At 37.8% G+C, this 14332-nt stretch overlaps 1 protein-coding gene across 17 annotated transcripts in view; it reads left to right on the plus strand.

The window, feature by feature from the left end:
* The window catches only part of srcin1a (SRC kinase signaling inhibitor 1a), a 120097-nt gene that overhangs the window by 66967 nt on the left and 38798 nt on the right, over positions 1–14332 (plus strand). For 9 of the 17 annotated variants that reach the window (XM_079849628.1, XM_079849618.1, XM_079849629.1 and 6 more), the window contains exons 2-4: positions 3266–3352; positions 5045–5361; positions 14147–14173. In XM_079849628.1, the coding sequence (XP_079705754.1) occupies positions 3266–3352; positions 5045–5361; positions 14147–14173 (431 nt within the window). Of the gene's footprint in view, positions 1–3265; positions 3353–5044; positions 5362–9023; positions 9615–14146; positions 14174–14332 lie in introns of those variants that run through there. The other 8 variants (XM_079849633.1, XM_079849620.1, XM_079849632.1 and 5 more) reach the window with 5 other exon arrangements.

The following is a 14332-nucleotide window of genomic DNA, read 5'->3' on the forward strand; positions in this document are numbered from 1 at the left end:
TGTTTAGTGTTTGTTCGCTCTCATTTTCTTTCCCTCACTCCCTCTTGCTCGCTAAACATCATTGTTCTCTTGTACTTTTTGAAAAGGTCTTGCTAACACATTCTCAGGCTGTTATTTTGCATTGATTTAGCCTGTCAGGGTAATTCTAGCTTGGCTTCTGTGATGGATGGAGGCAAACAACTTGTCTCCAATTCCGGCATTGTGTGCGCTCTCTCTCTCTCTCTCTTTCTCTGTGCCTGTGGCAGTTACCTGCTTTAGCACATCAGATAGGCTGACTTTCTTTGCTGATGATATCTGCTTCCATGCACTGGTCAAATCAATGCCCTCTCCTTTCTTTAACCTCATAACGGTTATTTTTGCTACAGCATTTTGTCTTTATTAGGAGGAAGAGTTAGCAGAGATTATATGATCTGAGATGAGAGAATGAGACAACAGGGTGTAGTTTTGTTGGAATCAATGCTTCAAGGCTTTTGTCTTTATTGCATTAATCTGGTCCGTTGTGGTCTTAAATTCAGCCAAAGCGGTCCCCTTTGCAACTGCCGTACTTTAATGTAATTCAGCTGAGAGCAGAGCATTATGTGAATGTATTATTTATCATACATATTAGTAAATTTAATATACTGTATTTATTGCACAGTAATCATACTTCAACTATAGTAGTTTATTAATATCTATCCATCTATCCATCTATCCATCTATCTATCTATCTAATCCATCCATCCAGGCCATCAAAACCAGTTTAAATCAGCAATTGACCATCAAACCACTATTGGCTGTGTTTTATTAGTGCAGTCACCAATTTGCAAATGTTCTTTGAACAAAATACCAATAAACAACTTCAACACAGTGATATCACTCAATTATGCAGCCTGTTTAAGTGAATTGAACATGTCCTTCTTGCTTCCATTCAAAGCTCTTATTGCTAAAGCTAACACAGTTTAGTCACATTGTCAGGGTGTATTAGTGGTTAAAACTCCCTAGAGCAAGTATCATGGTAAGTCAGTATCGGTTCCGTCTGTCCTTCAACAGGCGGCTGTCTGAAAGATAATGCTCCTTCTCGGGAGAGTATAAGTGCTATTAAAGAATTCAATGCTAACAACATTAACCACAAGGTCATTCAATTTAACCATTTCTCAGGAGCACTGCTGCCGTCTATTACTCCAGAACAACCCTGATGTTTGTTTAAAGCACCAGGCTCTGCTAAATAACATACCAGCTGCTTTCAGACTCAATGCTTTAAATAATATGTGAATAATTCATTGGATGGTAATAGTGTTTTTAGCCCCAAGCATCCTGAAAAGGGGTGTAGGGGCAATAGGGAGTCCATGGAGATAGTTGAGACGGTGACAAGAGTGATTCACATCCCATTGAGTTGAAAGTACATGATATGATGTTTCTGAGAGAGAGAGAGAGAGAGAGAGACTTTGTGTCTTCATTTTCTTCATTCTATTTTCTCCAGTTTAGAGTGGCACATATTTAAATCTAACATATTAAGTGTTATAAAATAAATATTTTACAAGGGTTACTTTTAATGGCAAGCTCTCAAACGTTTCTCGCTTTGACCTAAATTACATTCACAAAATTGAAAGAATATGAATAATCACACTTCAATTTGACAAACTGATGAATAATTAGTTGTTGAAACGTATTTGCGCCATTTGCTACTTATGGCAGATATTTAAACTGCCAATCAAAAGTCTGATTAGTACGATTTTTTTTTTTTTTAACGAAATGCCTAATTTTATTCTATTTCAAATAAATGCTGGTTTTTTTAACTTCAGTTTCTACAGCAAAAAAAAATTAAGCAGCACAACTGTTTTCAACATGGACAATAATAAGAAATGTTTCTTCAGCATCAAATCATCATACTAGGATGATTTCTGAAGGATCATGTGGCGCTGAAGACTGGAGTAATGATGCTGAAAATTCAGCTTTCACATCACAAGACAACATTTTTAAAATATGTTCAAATAGAACATTTTATATTGTAATAAAATTTCACAATCTCACTGTTTTCCTTGAGTTTTTGATCAAATACATACTTCTTAAAAAACGTTAAAAATCTTTCCGGCCCCAAACTTTTGAACAGTAGTGTGTATATTTGCTAATAGTTTGTCATAGAGCTGTTTGCCTGGCGGACATTTACTGTATATTTGGAAAAGATTTAGCTTAGAACAATTTGTCAATGGTGGCAAATTGCAGAAAAGCTGGAAAACCAACAGTCATTTATTATTAAGGAACTGTGGAATGGATTAATAAGGGAATTAATGAATCTATAAAGTCAAGATGAATAAATGAGTAAAAATACGAACAGACAAATCAATGATATTTGTCTGATAGCGTATATAGATATAGCGTATCAAATCAAGGCACCTGCAGCAATCAGCAGTTTTGTTATGCTCGGTGTACGCAGGGTTTTTATGAGTAATTATACATCACTAGAGGCTAGATTTTAGCCCACTAAAATATTCAGGTACTTCATGAACATTTTATTAGCAAAATTACTCCACACAATCGCGATCAGGACCAATACCTACTTTTCTGACCTCACTCCCTGCTGGAAACTTTTCTGACTTTCCAACACACACATAAACGCCACACATCATCAAAAACATATACTCAATTATTTGTTTTGCTCATGAGAGGCTATGTTTGAATCTGTTAACAAAGAGAAAATAAGTAAAGGGCAGTGGGCGGCTAGAGGAATGGTTAATACATTTTAATGTAGTGTTTGTGTGGGTGTGTGTGTTTGTTCAGGCGTTCAGGAATCTGACAGTGAGACTCATAAATTCTTGACAGAATTCTTGGGAAGGTTTTCGCTTGGAACCCCTATCATATTGAGGATGTTTACTGAAAGCTTCTGTTTACACACACACACACACACACACACACACACACACACACACACACACACACACACACACACACACACACACACACACACACACACACACACACACACACACACACACACACACACACACACACAAAACGACACCAGCAATGTGAAACATTTTTTTTTCTATTGGGGAATCGTGCCTCTGTGTAAGATTTCATTTTTTTGTATTACTGACTGAACAATGTTTCTTATTCCTTTTGCATACAAAAGAGAGAGAGAGATGATTTGGGAATCAATTCTTTCCAACAGCACCAAAGGCAATTATTGTGCATGTGTATGAAAGAGAGATAAAGGGAATGAAAGAGAGCGCAAAAGATAGAGAGAATGAGGAGCTTAACCATGGTCGATGTTCTTTTTTTTTTCCAGCCAATGTTGGGGCCTGCTTTCCGAAGCAAGGTAACCACACCAGCCACTCCCATATCTCCTCATGTCGGCCTGCCTCTGGCCAATCAGGTTGGCCTGTCATTTTGTTCCTCTGGTTTTGTCAATTGTATGTCAAAGTTTTGTTTCCACATACTGCCCGACCACAACGAATGGGTGTTGTCTGTGCGTTAGCTGCTGTTCTGGGCCGTCTTTATGAGCGAGAGAGGGGGAAAGAACGAGAAATTGCTGAGGGAAGTTAAACTAAATGTGCATTAGGTTGTGCCTCTTCCCCTTGGAGGCAGTTTGGGAATGTATGTACTGCTCTGTCAGAAGCATCATGCACATTCAAACTGAGGGGGCACGTAAACCAAGGTGTCAAGTTTTGGCTGGTTAGCATGGTTTAGCTGGTAGATGCTGGAACTGCACAGTCTAACTGCATCTTACTCCACTGATGGCCATTCGGAAGTATCTGTGGATTCTGATAGAATAAGTCACAAATATTTCACTCTATACAGTATCATAGTAGTTTTTGACCAGTAACCGGTTTCTAACAGACAGTTATCATCTTATGTCAAATGGATGTTTTTATTTTTTCCATCTTACACTTGAATTATTAAATGAATAGTTCACCTAAAATTGTTAAATCTGTCATCATTTACTTGACCTCATGTTGTTCCAAACCCATAAGACTTTTATCTTTAGAACACAAATGAAGTTATCCATCCATTGAAAGTCCACGCGACCAAAACGTTTACACATAAAAAGTACAAAAAGACATTGTAAAAGTAATCCATATGAATGCGGTTTAATCTAAGTCTTCTGAGAAGACAGGATCGCTTTATATTATGATCAGATATAATTTCTCATATAAACATTGATCAACTCGTATACTGTATACATAGAGCACGTCAAATATGGTAAACACATGCACAGGGTTTGTTTGATTACTTTTGCAATGTATTAATTTGAAGCGTGAAAGTTTTGTTTGCATGGGCTTTCAATGGAGGGACAGAAATCTCTCAGGTTTTATTAAAACTACCTTCACTGAGTTTCAAAGATGAACAAAAGTCATATGGGTTTGAAACGACATGAAGGTGAGTAAATGATTAATTTTTTGGGGTGAACTATCCTTTAAAGTTGCTAAAAATTGCTCAAAAGTTTTCTTTCTTTTTTCCCCCTTTGGCCATGTCTCATCTGGTCTAGGCCACAAAGTGAGCCAGATCTGCCACCGGTGCCCCCTCAAAAAATTGTACATGACTCCCTGTGTAGTTAAGTTTTTCAATGCCTTTCTCTCCCAGCTTATATAAACATACTTTTTCATGTGTGTATACATGATTGTGCATTGGGAGGGTTGTGATCCAGCATGTTTCCTCAGAAAGCAAGGAACCCCACTTCAGATGACAAAGGCGAACCGACAGGCAAAGCAAAATGTAATCTCCTACAGAGAAATTTTGTCTCCATTCTTTTCTCTGATCTATAGCTCAGTGCTTTTACTTTTCCTTAGTTCCCTCTATTCGACTAAACCTGAGATCAATAGCTCTGCAGGGAGCAGACACTCGCTCTTGTGCTCTTTTCTGTTGTAATAAGTCTAACATCTCATCCCATTTCTCTCTCTTCCTCCCCTTCATCCCATTCTCCTCCACCGTCTGTCTCTGTGAATGCATTTGCGCTGTTGCATGCGTGCGTGGGGTCGTGCATGACCGTATGAATGCGTGTGTGCTGGTGCCACTCTTCTCACATTCCTCAACTCCTCGCCCCCCTTTCACCCCTCTCTCAAACCAGACCCGGAGCGTGGCGGAGGTCACATGATCTCCACCGATGACCTGGAGTACCCGCGTGAATATCGCACGCTGGGAAACAGCACGCGCCGCTTCTCCAACGTGGGGCTGGTCCACACCTCTGAGCACCGGCACACGGTCATCGCCGCCCAGAGCCTGGAGGCTCTCACCAACCTGCACAAGGCCGACATGGAACGCAAGCGGGACGCTTTCATGGACCACCTGAAGAACAAGTACCCACCCCAGCACTCCCTACCGCCCTCTCCATCCCCCTCACACGGCAGCATGAGGGGCACCTCAGAGAGAAACGCTCGTGAACAGGTATGTGCAAGGCTTACCTTGTGTGATGTTGCTGGATAGACATTGTTGTGATGGAACAACATCCTGATTCACCAATCATATTCCAGGGTCAAACCCCCATGGTTTTAGAGGGAGTTAATGGTTAATGGTTGGGGATACAGATTTGTATTCAATATTTATTTTATTTTATATTGAATTTTTTTTTTTTTTTCTTACTACTAATAACTGTTATTATTGTTATGATGACTATTTTTGTTGAATCAAGTTTTTAATTTTAGTTGATTATTTAATAATAATAATTTGAATATGCATGAATTATTAAATATATGAATTGAATAGAATATGTTCTATTTAAAACATTTTTGTATGTTTATTTAATTTAGCTTTTTTTATTTATTTTTTATACATATTTTCAATCTATTTTTTATTAAGTGGATGTCATTGGATAACATATTAGATGTGATATTGTACACTACTGTTCAAAAGTTTAATTTCTTTTAATGCTTTTGATAGAAGTCTCTTATGCTCACCAAGGCTTAATTTGATAAAAAAAAAAAAAACAGAAATATTGTGAAATATCACTACAATTTCAAAGAATGGTTTTCAATTTGAATACATTTTATAATGTAGTTTATTCCTGTGATGTCAAAGCTGAATTTGTTAGCATCATTACTCCAGTCTACAGTGTCACATGATCCTTCAGAAATCATTCTAATATGATGATTTGATGCTCAATAAATATTTCTGATTATTATCAGTGTTGATAGTGCGTGTACGTGCAATCGGAAAAATGTACACACGTCGGACATGTTTTTGGTTCCACATCCTTGCTTGTTCCTTAAATAACACTGTAATCAACCAAGCGTTAGTGTCTGGTTTTAGGTGATGTAAGGGTGAGGGCTGTGATTAGTTGATTATTGCCTTTTTATTTAAGATTAAGTTTCTGATTGGTTAATAGGAATATTTTTCCAGGATGTTGATTCAGGAACATATGCTGCTTGTGTAAATTACATTAAGCATGCATGGATGCACTTTCACACACACAAGATGCACAACACAGGGTTTTGAAATCTACCTATCTAAGAGGTCTTCTGAAGGAGACATAGACGTGTACATAAACACTTCAGTCACTAGTGGCATAGACTAAATATATGCCCCCATCTTCCCATCTTTCACACAGCTTTTCATTGAAACATTTTGTACTCTCCATAGAAAATAGACAGTTGTATGCCAGCGAAACAGCAGTCACTCTGAGTGAGTGGAACAACTGGTTCTTATGGAGGAGGGTGACGTAATGTTGAATTCAAATATGGATGATGTCACTGCATCAAACCAGTAACAGCCAATCAGCTGTGTGCATGAAAAGAGAGAGAGAGACACGCAGGTAACAGACACATTTGCGCTGATATTTTTAGAGGGATGAGTGTTGAAAAAAAGGCTTTATTGCTTCAGTCTTCTAATTATACTCATCAGCCCTTTATCTCTCCATCTAGATATCTTCTATATAGAAAATGATTTACTGTGCAAGTCTTTTTTTCTTTGACCTGCAGTTCTGGTCACCAGCATATACTGTGTTGTGGTTGCTTGTATAACGGTGTCCCTGCCAGGCTTCTTAACCTATTTTTAAGGGATAGTTAACCCAAAAATGAAAATTCTACCATTATTTACTTACTCTCATGTCATTCAGAGAGCAGAATGGTAGAATGTAAAGCCGATATACATTACGTTATTTATTTTAAAGAATAAAACATGCTACGATTAAGTTTATTATTTACAATTAAAAGTACTAATAATTTGAAAATGAATAAACTTTCATATTTATATGAAAAAAATATATTATTTGAAATTCTACCTTTTTAATACTCTAATCTTATTATAGTATTTTTGTTGTTGTTGTTAAAAACATAACTACAAAGAAAATAAACACTGGAACCAACACTGTTCATGGAATTAATATTTATAAGGCTTGTTGAAATTATATAAAAGTGTATTTGCTGAATGTAATAAATTAGAAAGTATTATTACTAAAAATAGAAAGGCAAAGTATAATACTTTTTTATATACTGTTTAATTTCTTTTTTATGTCTAATTTATTAGACAGAACAGTTAAACAAAGTCATTAAAGGGTACATAACATGCACAGTTTCACCTAATCTCATGTTAATCTTGAGTACCTATAGAGTAGTAGTGCATCCTTAATATCTCAAAAAAGTGTTTAGTTTTATTATATTTAGAAAAGAAAAATACAGCTTTCCGATTCTCTCCGGAAAAAGCCGAGGTCCTGGAGGCGGAGCTATAGAGTCAAGCGGTAGTTCTTGATTTCCAGCAAAAGACAGAAATCTGATCCAGTTGTACTTACATGAATGGAGTCTTTTATCACTGGGACCGCTCCACGTTTTAATAGCAAACGATTTGCAAATCCAGCGTCGACCTGAGCCTTGTTAATAAAACATTCGTCACTGAAACGACCAGAACACACAACCGCACTTCCTACACTCCGTTGCTGCCCCGGAAAAACAAACTGCATCCACTGTTCCTGTAACACTGGGTTCTTTGGAAAACTGAACACGGTAAGCTTTCCCTCACATCCAAATACACACTTTTTTGGAGACATTCTTGAACAAATCCTATGCAGCGCTGCCGATGATTTCCTGTTGAAGCGCGTTGATGTGCGCGGTCTCGCTCTCCTCTGGTCGACGTGCTCGCGGGTGCGCTTTTCCGAGAGAAATGCTCATATAAGGAGTTCCACTCTGATCTACGTCATTAGATCCACGATCTAAAAAAAAACAGCCGAAACTTGTACCAACCCGGAAGTAAGATTTTCAGCATAGAAATTCTCCGTTATTCGTCCAAAATATTTTTTTAAAACTTTGCCCATGTTTAGCATGAGAATCTATCTCTTTAACACTGTAAACAACTCTGAATACATGAAACACCATTGTACCCCCCCTTTAAACTAATGAAGATGAAGAATGAGAAAGTTCTTAGAGCTTTCAAAATGAAAGTCCAGATGTTGCCAAAATAAAAGTCTGGCTCTGAACACTTCATATTTCTGTTGACCACTAGTTTAAATGTTGCTCTCTTCCATTCAGTTACAATGACTGACATCAAAAAAGATGCAAAAGCATCTATATTTCGTATCTATATTTTACACTTCTAAGGGATCATAAAACTACTGCATGACTGATTACTACATGAAACTGAAACTACAACATGACTGAAATTTAAAGCCACCCTTATTGACTATAGCGAACAGCACAATCCTTCTGTTACACTGCAATTCATGAAGGTTTGAAACAAACTATCCATTTAACTAGCTTGATCGGCTGGTTGACCAGCATGTTTTGTTGGCAAACAACATGGCTATGGTAGTCCACTATCTAAACTAGCACCAAACCAGCATAAACATGGAAAGCTAGTCTTTTCAGAAGGGCTGTTTGGTCTTTTTATCACCTATTTTACAGCTCTTTCATCCTCATGTATCTGATTCTCATCACAGTATATACCTGTGTGTGACACTAATGCCCGGTGAGTGTGTGAGATGATAGGATCAAATGAGAGAGAGAGAGAGAGACAGGGAGGTTGGGTGAGAGACAGGTGGAGTCCATAGTTGCCAAGGCAACACATCCTTATATGGAAACTGGTGATATCATATTGCAAAGGTCAGACTGGAGAGAATGAGAAAGCGAGAGAACAAGGAATGAAGAGAGAGAGTGTGTGTGTGTGTGTGAGAGAGAGAGAGAGAGAGAGAGAGAGAGAGAGAGAGAGAGAGAGAGAGAGAGAGAGAGAGAGAGAGAGAGGCAACAACAGAAAAACAGAGTTAAGAAAAAGGGGAAGGGAATATCCTCAACCTTGAAGGAAGACGCATCACAGGAATTCCTCCTTATTTATTTGCCTATCTGCAGCCTGTGTGGAATAATGGAAAGGGGGAGGGGAAGAGGAGGACAAGAAGAGAGGGAAAGAGCCGACAGATGAGTGCAACGGTGTGTAAACCGGCAGGAGGAGAGTTAATTACCCTCTGCCAGCCTTTTCCCTGAGACTCCAGCACGGAAGAGTTAAAGCAGCAGCCAGTAGCCAGTTGATGCTGTAATGAATTAAATAAAGAACCTGCCGTCGCATGTGCTGGAGACAGAGAGAGAGGGCAGGAATAAGAGAATGAGTTTTCTGCACACCTGACAGCCAGCTGCAAAGACTGAAGGCATCTAGATAGTGTGCATGTGCGTGTGTGTGTAGGGAGGACGCACACTCACTAGCGTACATGCATGCAGGTGCAGGTGAGATTCGACCTGACGACTTCATTTGTTTGGTTTTTGCGAGATTGGTTGACGTGGTGACTGCATGCAGATGGACACTAACTGGGTTTGATTTTTGCATATGTGTGTGACTAGTGTGAGTGTATGTGTGTGTGAATGTGCATGTCAGGGAGAGGGAACATGTGTGAATGCATGTATTTGTATGCGTGCGTGCCGTGCATGTGTGTTCATGTGAGAGGGAAGGTAAGAGCTGTTTTGCATGCAGGTCAGGTGGTGTACAGCTCCGGTAGTCTTGCTGGGCTGACACATGTTTCTGAGAGATGGAGACTAATGCTGGTCACAGGATCAGATGCAACTAGTATTCAGGCCTGATTGCCGTGTTTAGTGCACATGAGGATGTGCTTTTGCATTGGGTTGTACTGCTGGTGTATATGTGCACATGGGGGCATTTGACTTGCAAACAAATGGCATCACATTTCAGATGCATGCAGGGGGTGGATTTAAAGGGGACATGTTCTAATGCACTTTTGAAGTATTTTATTTTTCCCTCTGAATAATGTCAAGGATTGTTGCACAAAAAAAAAACAGTCATAATTTGTATTTCAACACCATTTAACCCTCTTTGCATTTAACAGCAAACAGTTTAGCTTTTCTTGTTACTGTACCTTTAAGAATGTAGGGTTGGGTTATGTAAATAACCTCTGATAGGTTAACTTTCAGTGCTGATGCCTTTCTTGTGACCATTTGTATTGAGGGTCTCTGATTTTGTGACAACATAAATTACTCTTTAAGCTAGTGCTTCAGTGCATATGTTGATAAAAGGCAAAATATTGTTATAAAATGTACTTCCAAATTTAAATCTCATAAGAAACAAGCAGAATTTCCAGTTATGTTAGTTGAATAACTGAATTAATGTACCTTGGATTGTGCCTGTGATGTCTCTGGATGTCAGGCAAATTTTGAGAAAGTTAGTGGCAAAGAAACACTTGTTTTAGAGCAGATTAGCATTTTTGACTGCTTCCATAAGTGATTTGAATTATTTGAACCCTCTTTTATTGCTGTAGTTAGTGTTGTCCGTCTGAAACTAATGCTAGTACCAGTCTGTGTGATGTAGGGAAGCTTTACGTTCTGGAAAAAAATCTGTTGTACATGATTCGTCCCTTTTTTAAATGTTTCCTTTCAGCTGCACCTGTATTATCTACAGCTTTAACCCTTAAGTATGCTGTTGATTTTCCGCTGGCAAAAGCAGCCACAGCTTAGACAGCCAATTATCCCCCATTTAGAGTTGTTTCTTAGCAACTGAGGACGCAGACCTCATACTGCTCCATGGAATTCTGCTTGTTAGGGGAAAATAACATCACCAAGCCACAGCTCACCGGAACCTTGCAGTGCATAAATCCATAAGACGCTGAAGCGCCCCTCAATTATGATCCAATGTGATGGTGTTTATAGTTGTGTTATTTCAGTTATTTATCAAAAGCTATGTCAAAGAGAGAAATTTAGGGCTGTCACATTGAAATGATTTAGGAGACTTTTCATTGCTGTGAATTTTTCACTTCCTCTGTGGTTTGGCCGGAGACCGCAGCACAAATTGAAATGGCCATGGAGGCGTTTGTGTGTGTGTGTGTGTGTGTGTGTGTGTGTGTGTGTGTGTGTTTATAACCTAGCCATACTTTTCAGACAATTTTCCTGAAATATATTGCTAGGAGTTAGCTAAAGCTGACAAATCTCATTTTAGAGACGTCCTCAAAAGTGCTTCATAAATAAATATATAATAAATAATATAATATAAATAATAAATTAAATTATAGTAATTGTGTTTACTTTGCTTTTTGTAAATACTATTACAAATTTGAGAATAAGTCTCATTTAATTTTGTATTTTATATAAAAAATGGCATTTTTTACAACAGAACTCAAAAAATGAAAAGTATATAATATAAAAATATAATTAAATTCTAAAATACATCAGTCAAATTAAATTGCAATAATGTTGAATGTCTATTTACTGTAGATTCACGCTTTGAAGAAATTTTCTAACCCCCCTTCAAAAAGGAAAAGATTCATAAAGAAACGTATCATTATTAACTTTTAAAGCATTGAAATACAGTTGCATTTTATGAGTTGGGTCTAAAGATAAAGAAATATTACTTTTTTGATCCCCAAAAGCATTTGCGTTGTATCTTTGCTGATACAGGTGTCATTTTAAGGTCCATTGTTTTATCGTCCAATAAATCTTAAACACGAGATTACTTAATGTGTGTTTAATTTAGATTTAAATGAATGTTTTTGAGTGTTTGTTGAAAGTGTTGTATAGACTGTCGTTCATTTTATGCTTGAGACAATCATGTCCCACGTAGTATTAAGAGTGCTTTGGTTTGAAAATGCTGCTGGGGAATATTTAATATTACATCAATGGGCAGGCTCTTAAATCTCAAGCTGTTTCAAAGTACAGTTTATCCCCTTGGATTGACCATCAACTGCACAAATGGCTTAGGCTGAAGTTCAGTACCAGAACACCTTCTGGCAGCAGTGCAGGTCCATCTGCCGCTCAGTAGTACCTGACATCAGGTAACCCAGAATCAGGCCCCGCAGGTGAGGCCCTGCCCTTCTATCTGGCCAGTTTTGTCTGGAGGAGCATGCTGAATCAATCATTAAAGCAGTCCAGACAAAGAAACCAGTTAAACCTGCTCCATAACAGAAAAAACACAGGATCATCTGAGAAGGGTTGGTTGGTTGGTTTCCCAGAGATCAGCAGCACAGATACACTGACCAACACTGAAACATATACATACCATATTTAGGTAGTTTTAGGGTTAGTGTAAGGGGATAGAATATACAGTTTGTACAGAACAAAAACCATTATGTCTATGGAAAGTCCCCATAAAACATGAAAACCCATGTTTAAAACCTGTGTGTGTGTCTCAGGTATTTCCTTTTTGAAGAGACTCTGATGCAATGTGTGTATGCTGGTGCCTTAACCTCAGCTTCTGGGTGTTTGTGTATTTGTCAATTTATGAAAACAGGTTTGCTGTAGTGCTTCATGCTGCATATATTTTTTCATATTGCTGATCCCTAGGGCAATGCTCAGAACCAGGATGAACTGCACAAAGTTGAAAGCAGATGAATGAATACAAAGAATATTATTTTAATGCTGAACTATGTGCTATATACACCGTTGACATCAACATCCTGCTTCAAGGGAGTTTGTTCCACATATTTTTAGCCTTGTGTAGAAGGAAATATTTAGCTGATGTTATAAGCTTCACGCTTTTCAATTATGTTTTCTTCCCCATATGTTTGCACACACACACCCTTTTAATCAGCTGACGATGTAGTCTAGACTCTAGACAAATATTGAAAGGTCTTGATCGATTAGGGTAGGGTTCATCAAACCGGCAGTCTGAGTTTTATTCAAAGAATATATGGGACCTCTTATATATCTTGTAAAAGTTTATTTAATTCGACTTCTAACAATGTAACCAAACGAGTTACAGAGAAAGTTAAGAAATGGATTTAGCTGGTGACATCTCTGACTTTCTGTAAAAGTGAAGTTCACAGATGAAATGGGAGAGATAGGTGAAAGCTGCAGACAGCTGACCGATTTGGGTATGATTGATAGGTCTGGGCAGCAGGCCAAGCACAGACACACAGGGGATCTTTTTAATTAATTTTTTTTCTCATTTGCGGAAATCCAGTCAGTTTGTCATTCAGGCAGGACAGCTGATGGACAGATGAGAGAAAACCTCAAAATACCTTCATGCAGGCTCATTTATGGGGTCCAGCCCATTCAGAACAGCTCCATATGCCGACCAGACTAGAGGAATTATGTGTCACTGTGTCACCATGTGCTTTAATGCCATCTTTAATCTGCAGAGCTGCATTTGAAGCTGCATATGTTCTGTGAAAACTCTGGTTAGTACTACATATACAGTATACTACCATTCAAAAGTTTGGGGTAATTTTTTGTTATAAAGAAATTTGTACTTTTATTCAAATTTGACAATCAAAGGTGACAGTAAAGACATTTATAATGTTACAGAATGTTTCTATTTCAAGTGCTTTTGATCTTTCGATTCATCAAAGAATTTTTGTTTCTTAAGCATCAAATCATCATATTATCCCATCACTGGGATAAAGTAATTTTTAAATATATTCATATAGAAAACAATTATTTTAAATTATGATGTTTCACAATATTACTGTTGTTCCTCATTTCTGATCAAATAAATGCAGCCATGATGAGCAGAAGAGACTTCATTCAAAAACATTAAAAATGTTTCATGAAAATATGAAATATACGTATAAATTGGGCATAAATAAAAGAGTAACATTAAAATAAAATAATATTATTTAGAGTGAGTTGAAGTGAATGTTTGTCAAAATTCTCACAAATATCCTTAATGGGATGTGCCCTCTCTCTATTCATATCTTCCTTCACATTGTTTTATCACAAAAGATGTCACATGGTTGGAGATTGTGACTGTGTATAAGGTGTCACCACACACAGAGATAAATGTCTAAGTAACGCTCTCTCGTTTCTCCTTTCCATAGCAACAGCCAAACTATTGGAGCTTTAAGGTCAGTGCTTTGACTACTTCTGTGTGTTCCTGTCACAAAAGCTCTGTTCTTGTAATATGTGTTTATGTGTTCTTACAGTATATGTTCTTGTACATGTACATTGTATTGTGTTCTTGTATTGTACATGTGATTCGACGTCTGTTGTAGGCCCACACTGAA

Source organism: Squalius cephalus, assembly GCF_949319135.1.
Source record: "Squalius cephalus genome assembly, chromosome: 1".
NCBI classification, from domain to species: Eukaryota; Metazoa; Chordata; class Actinopteri; order Cypriniformes; family Leuciscidae; genus Squalius; species Squalius cephalus.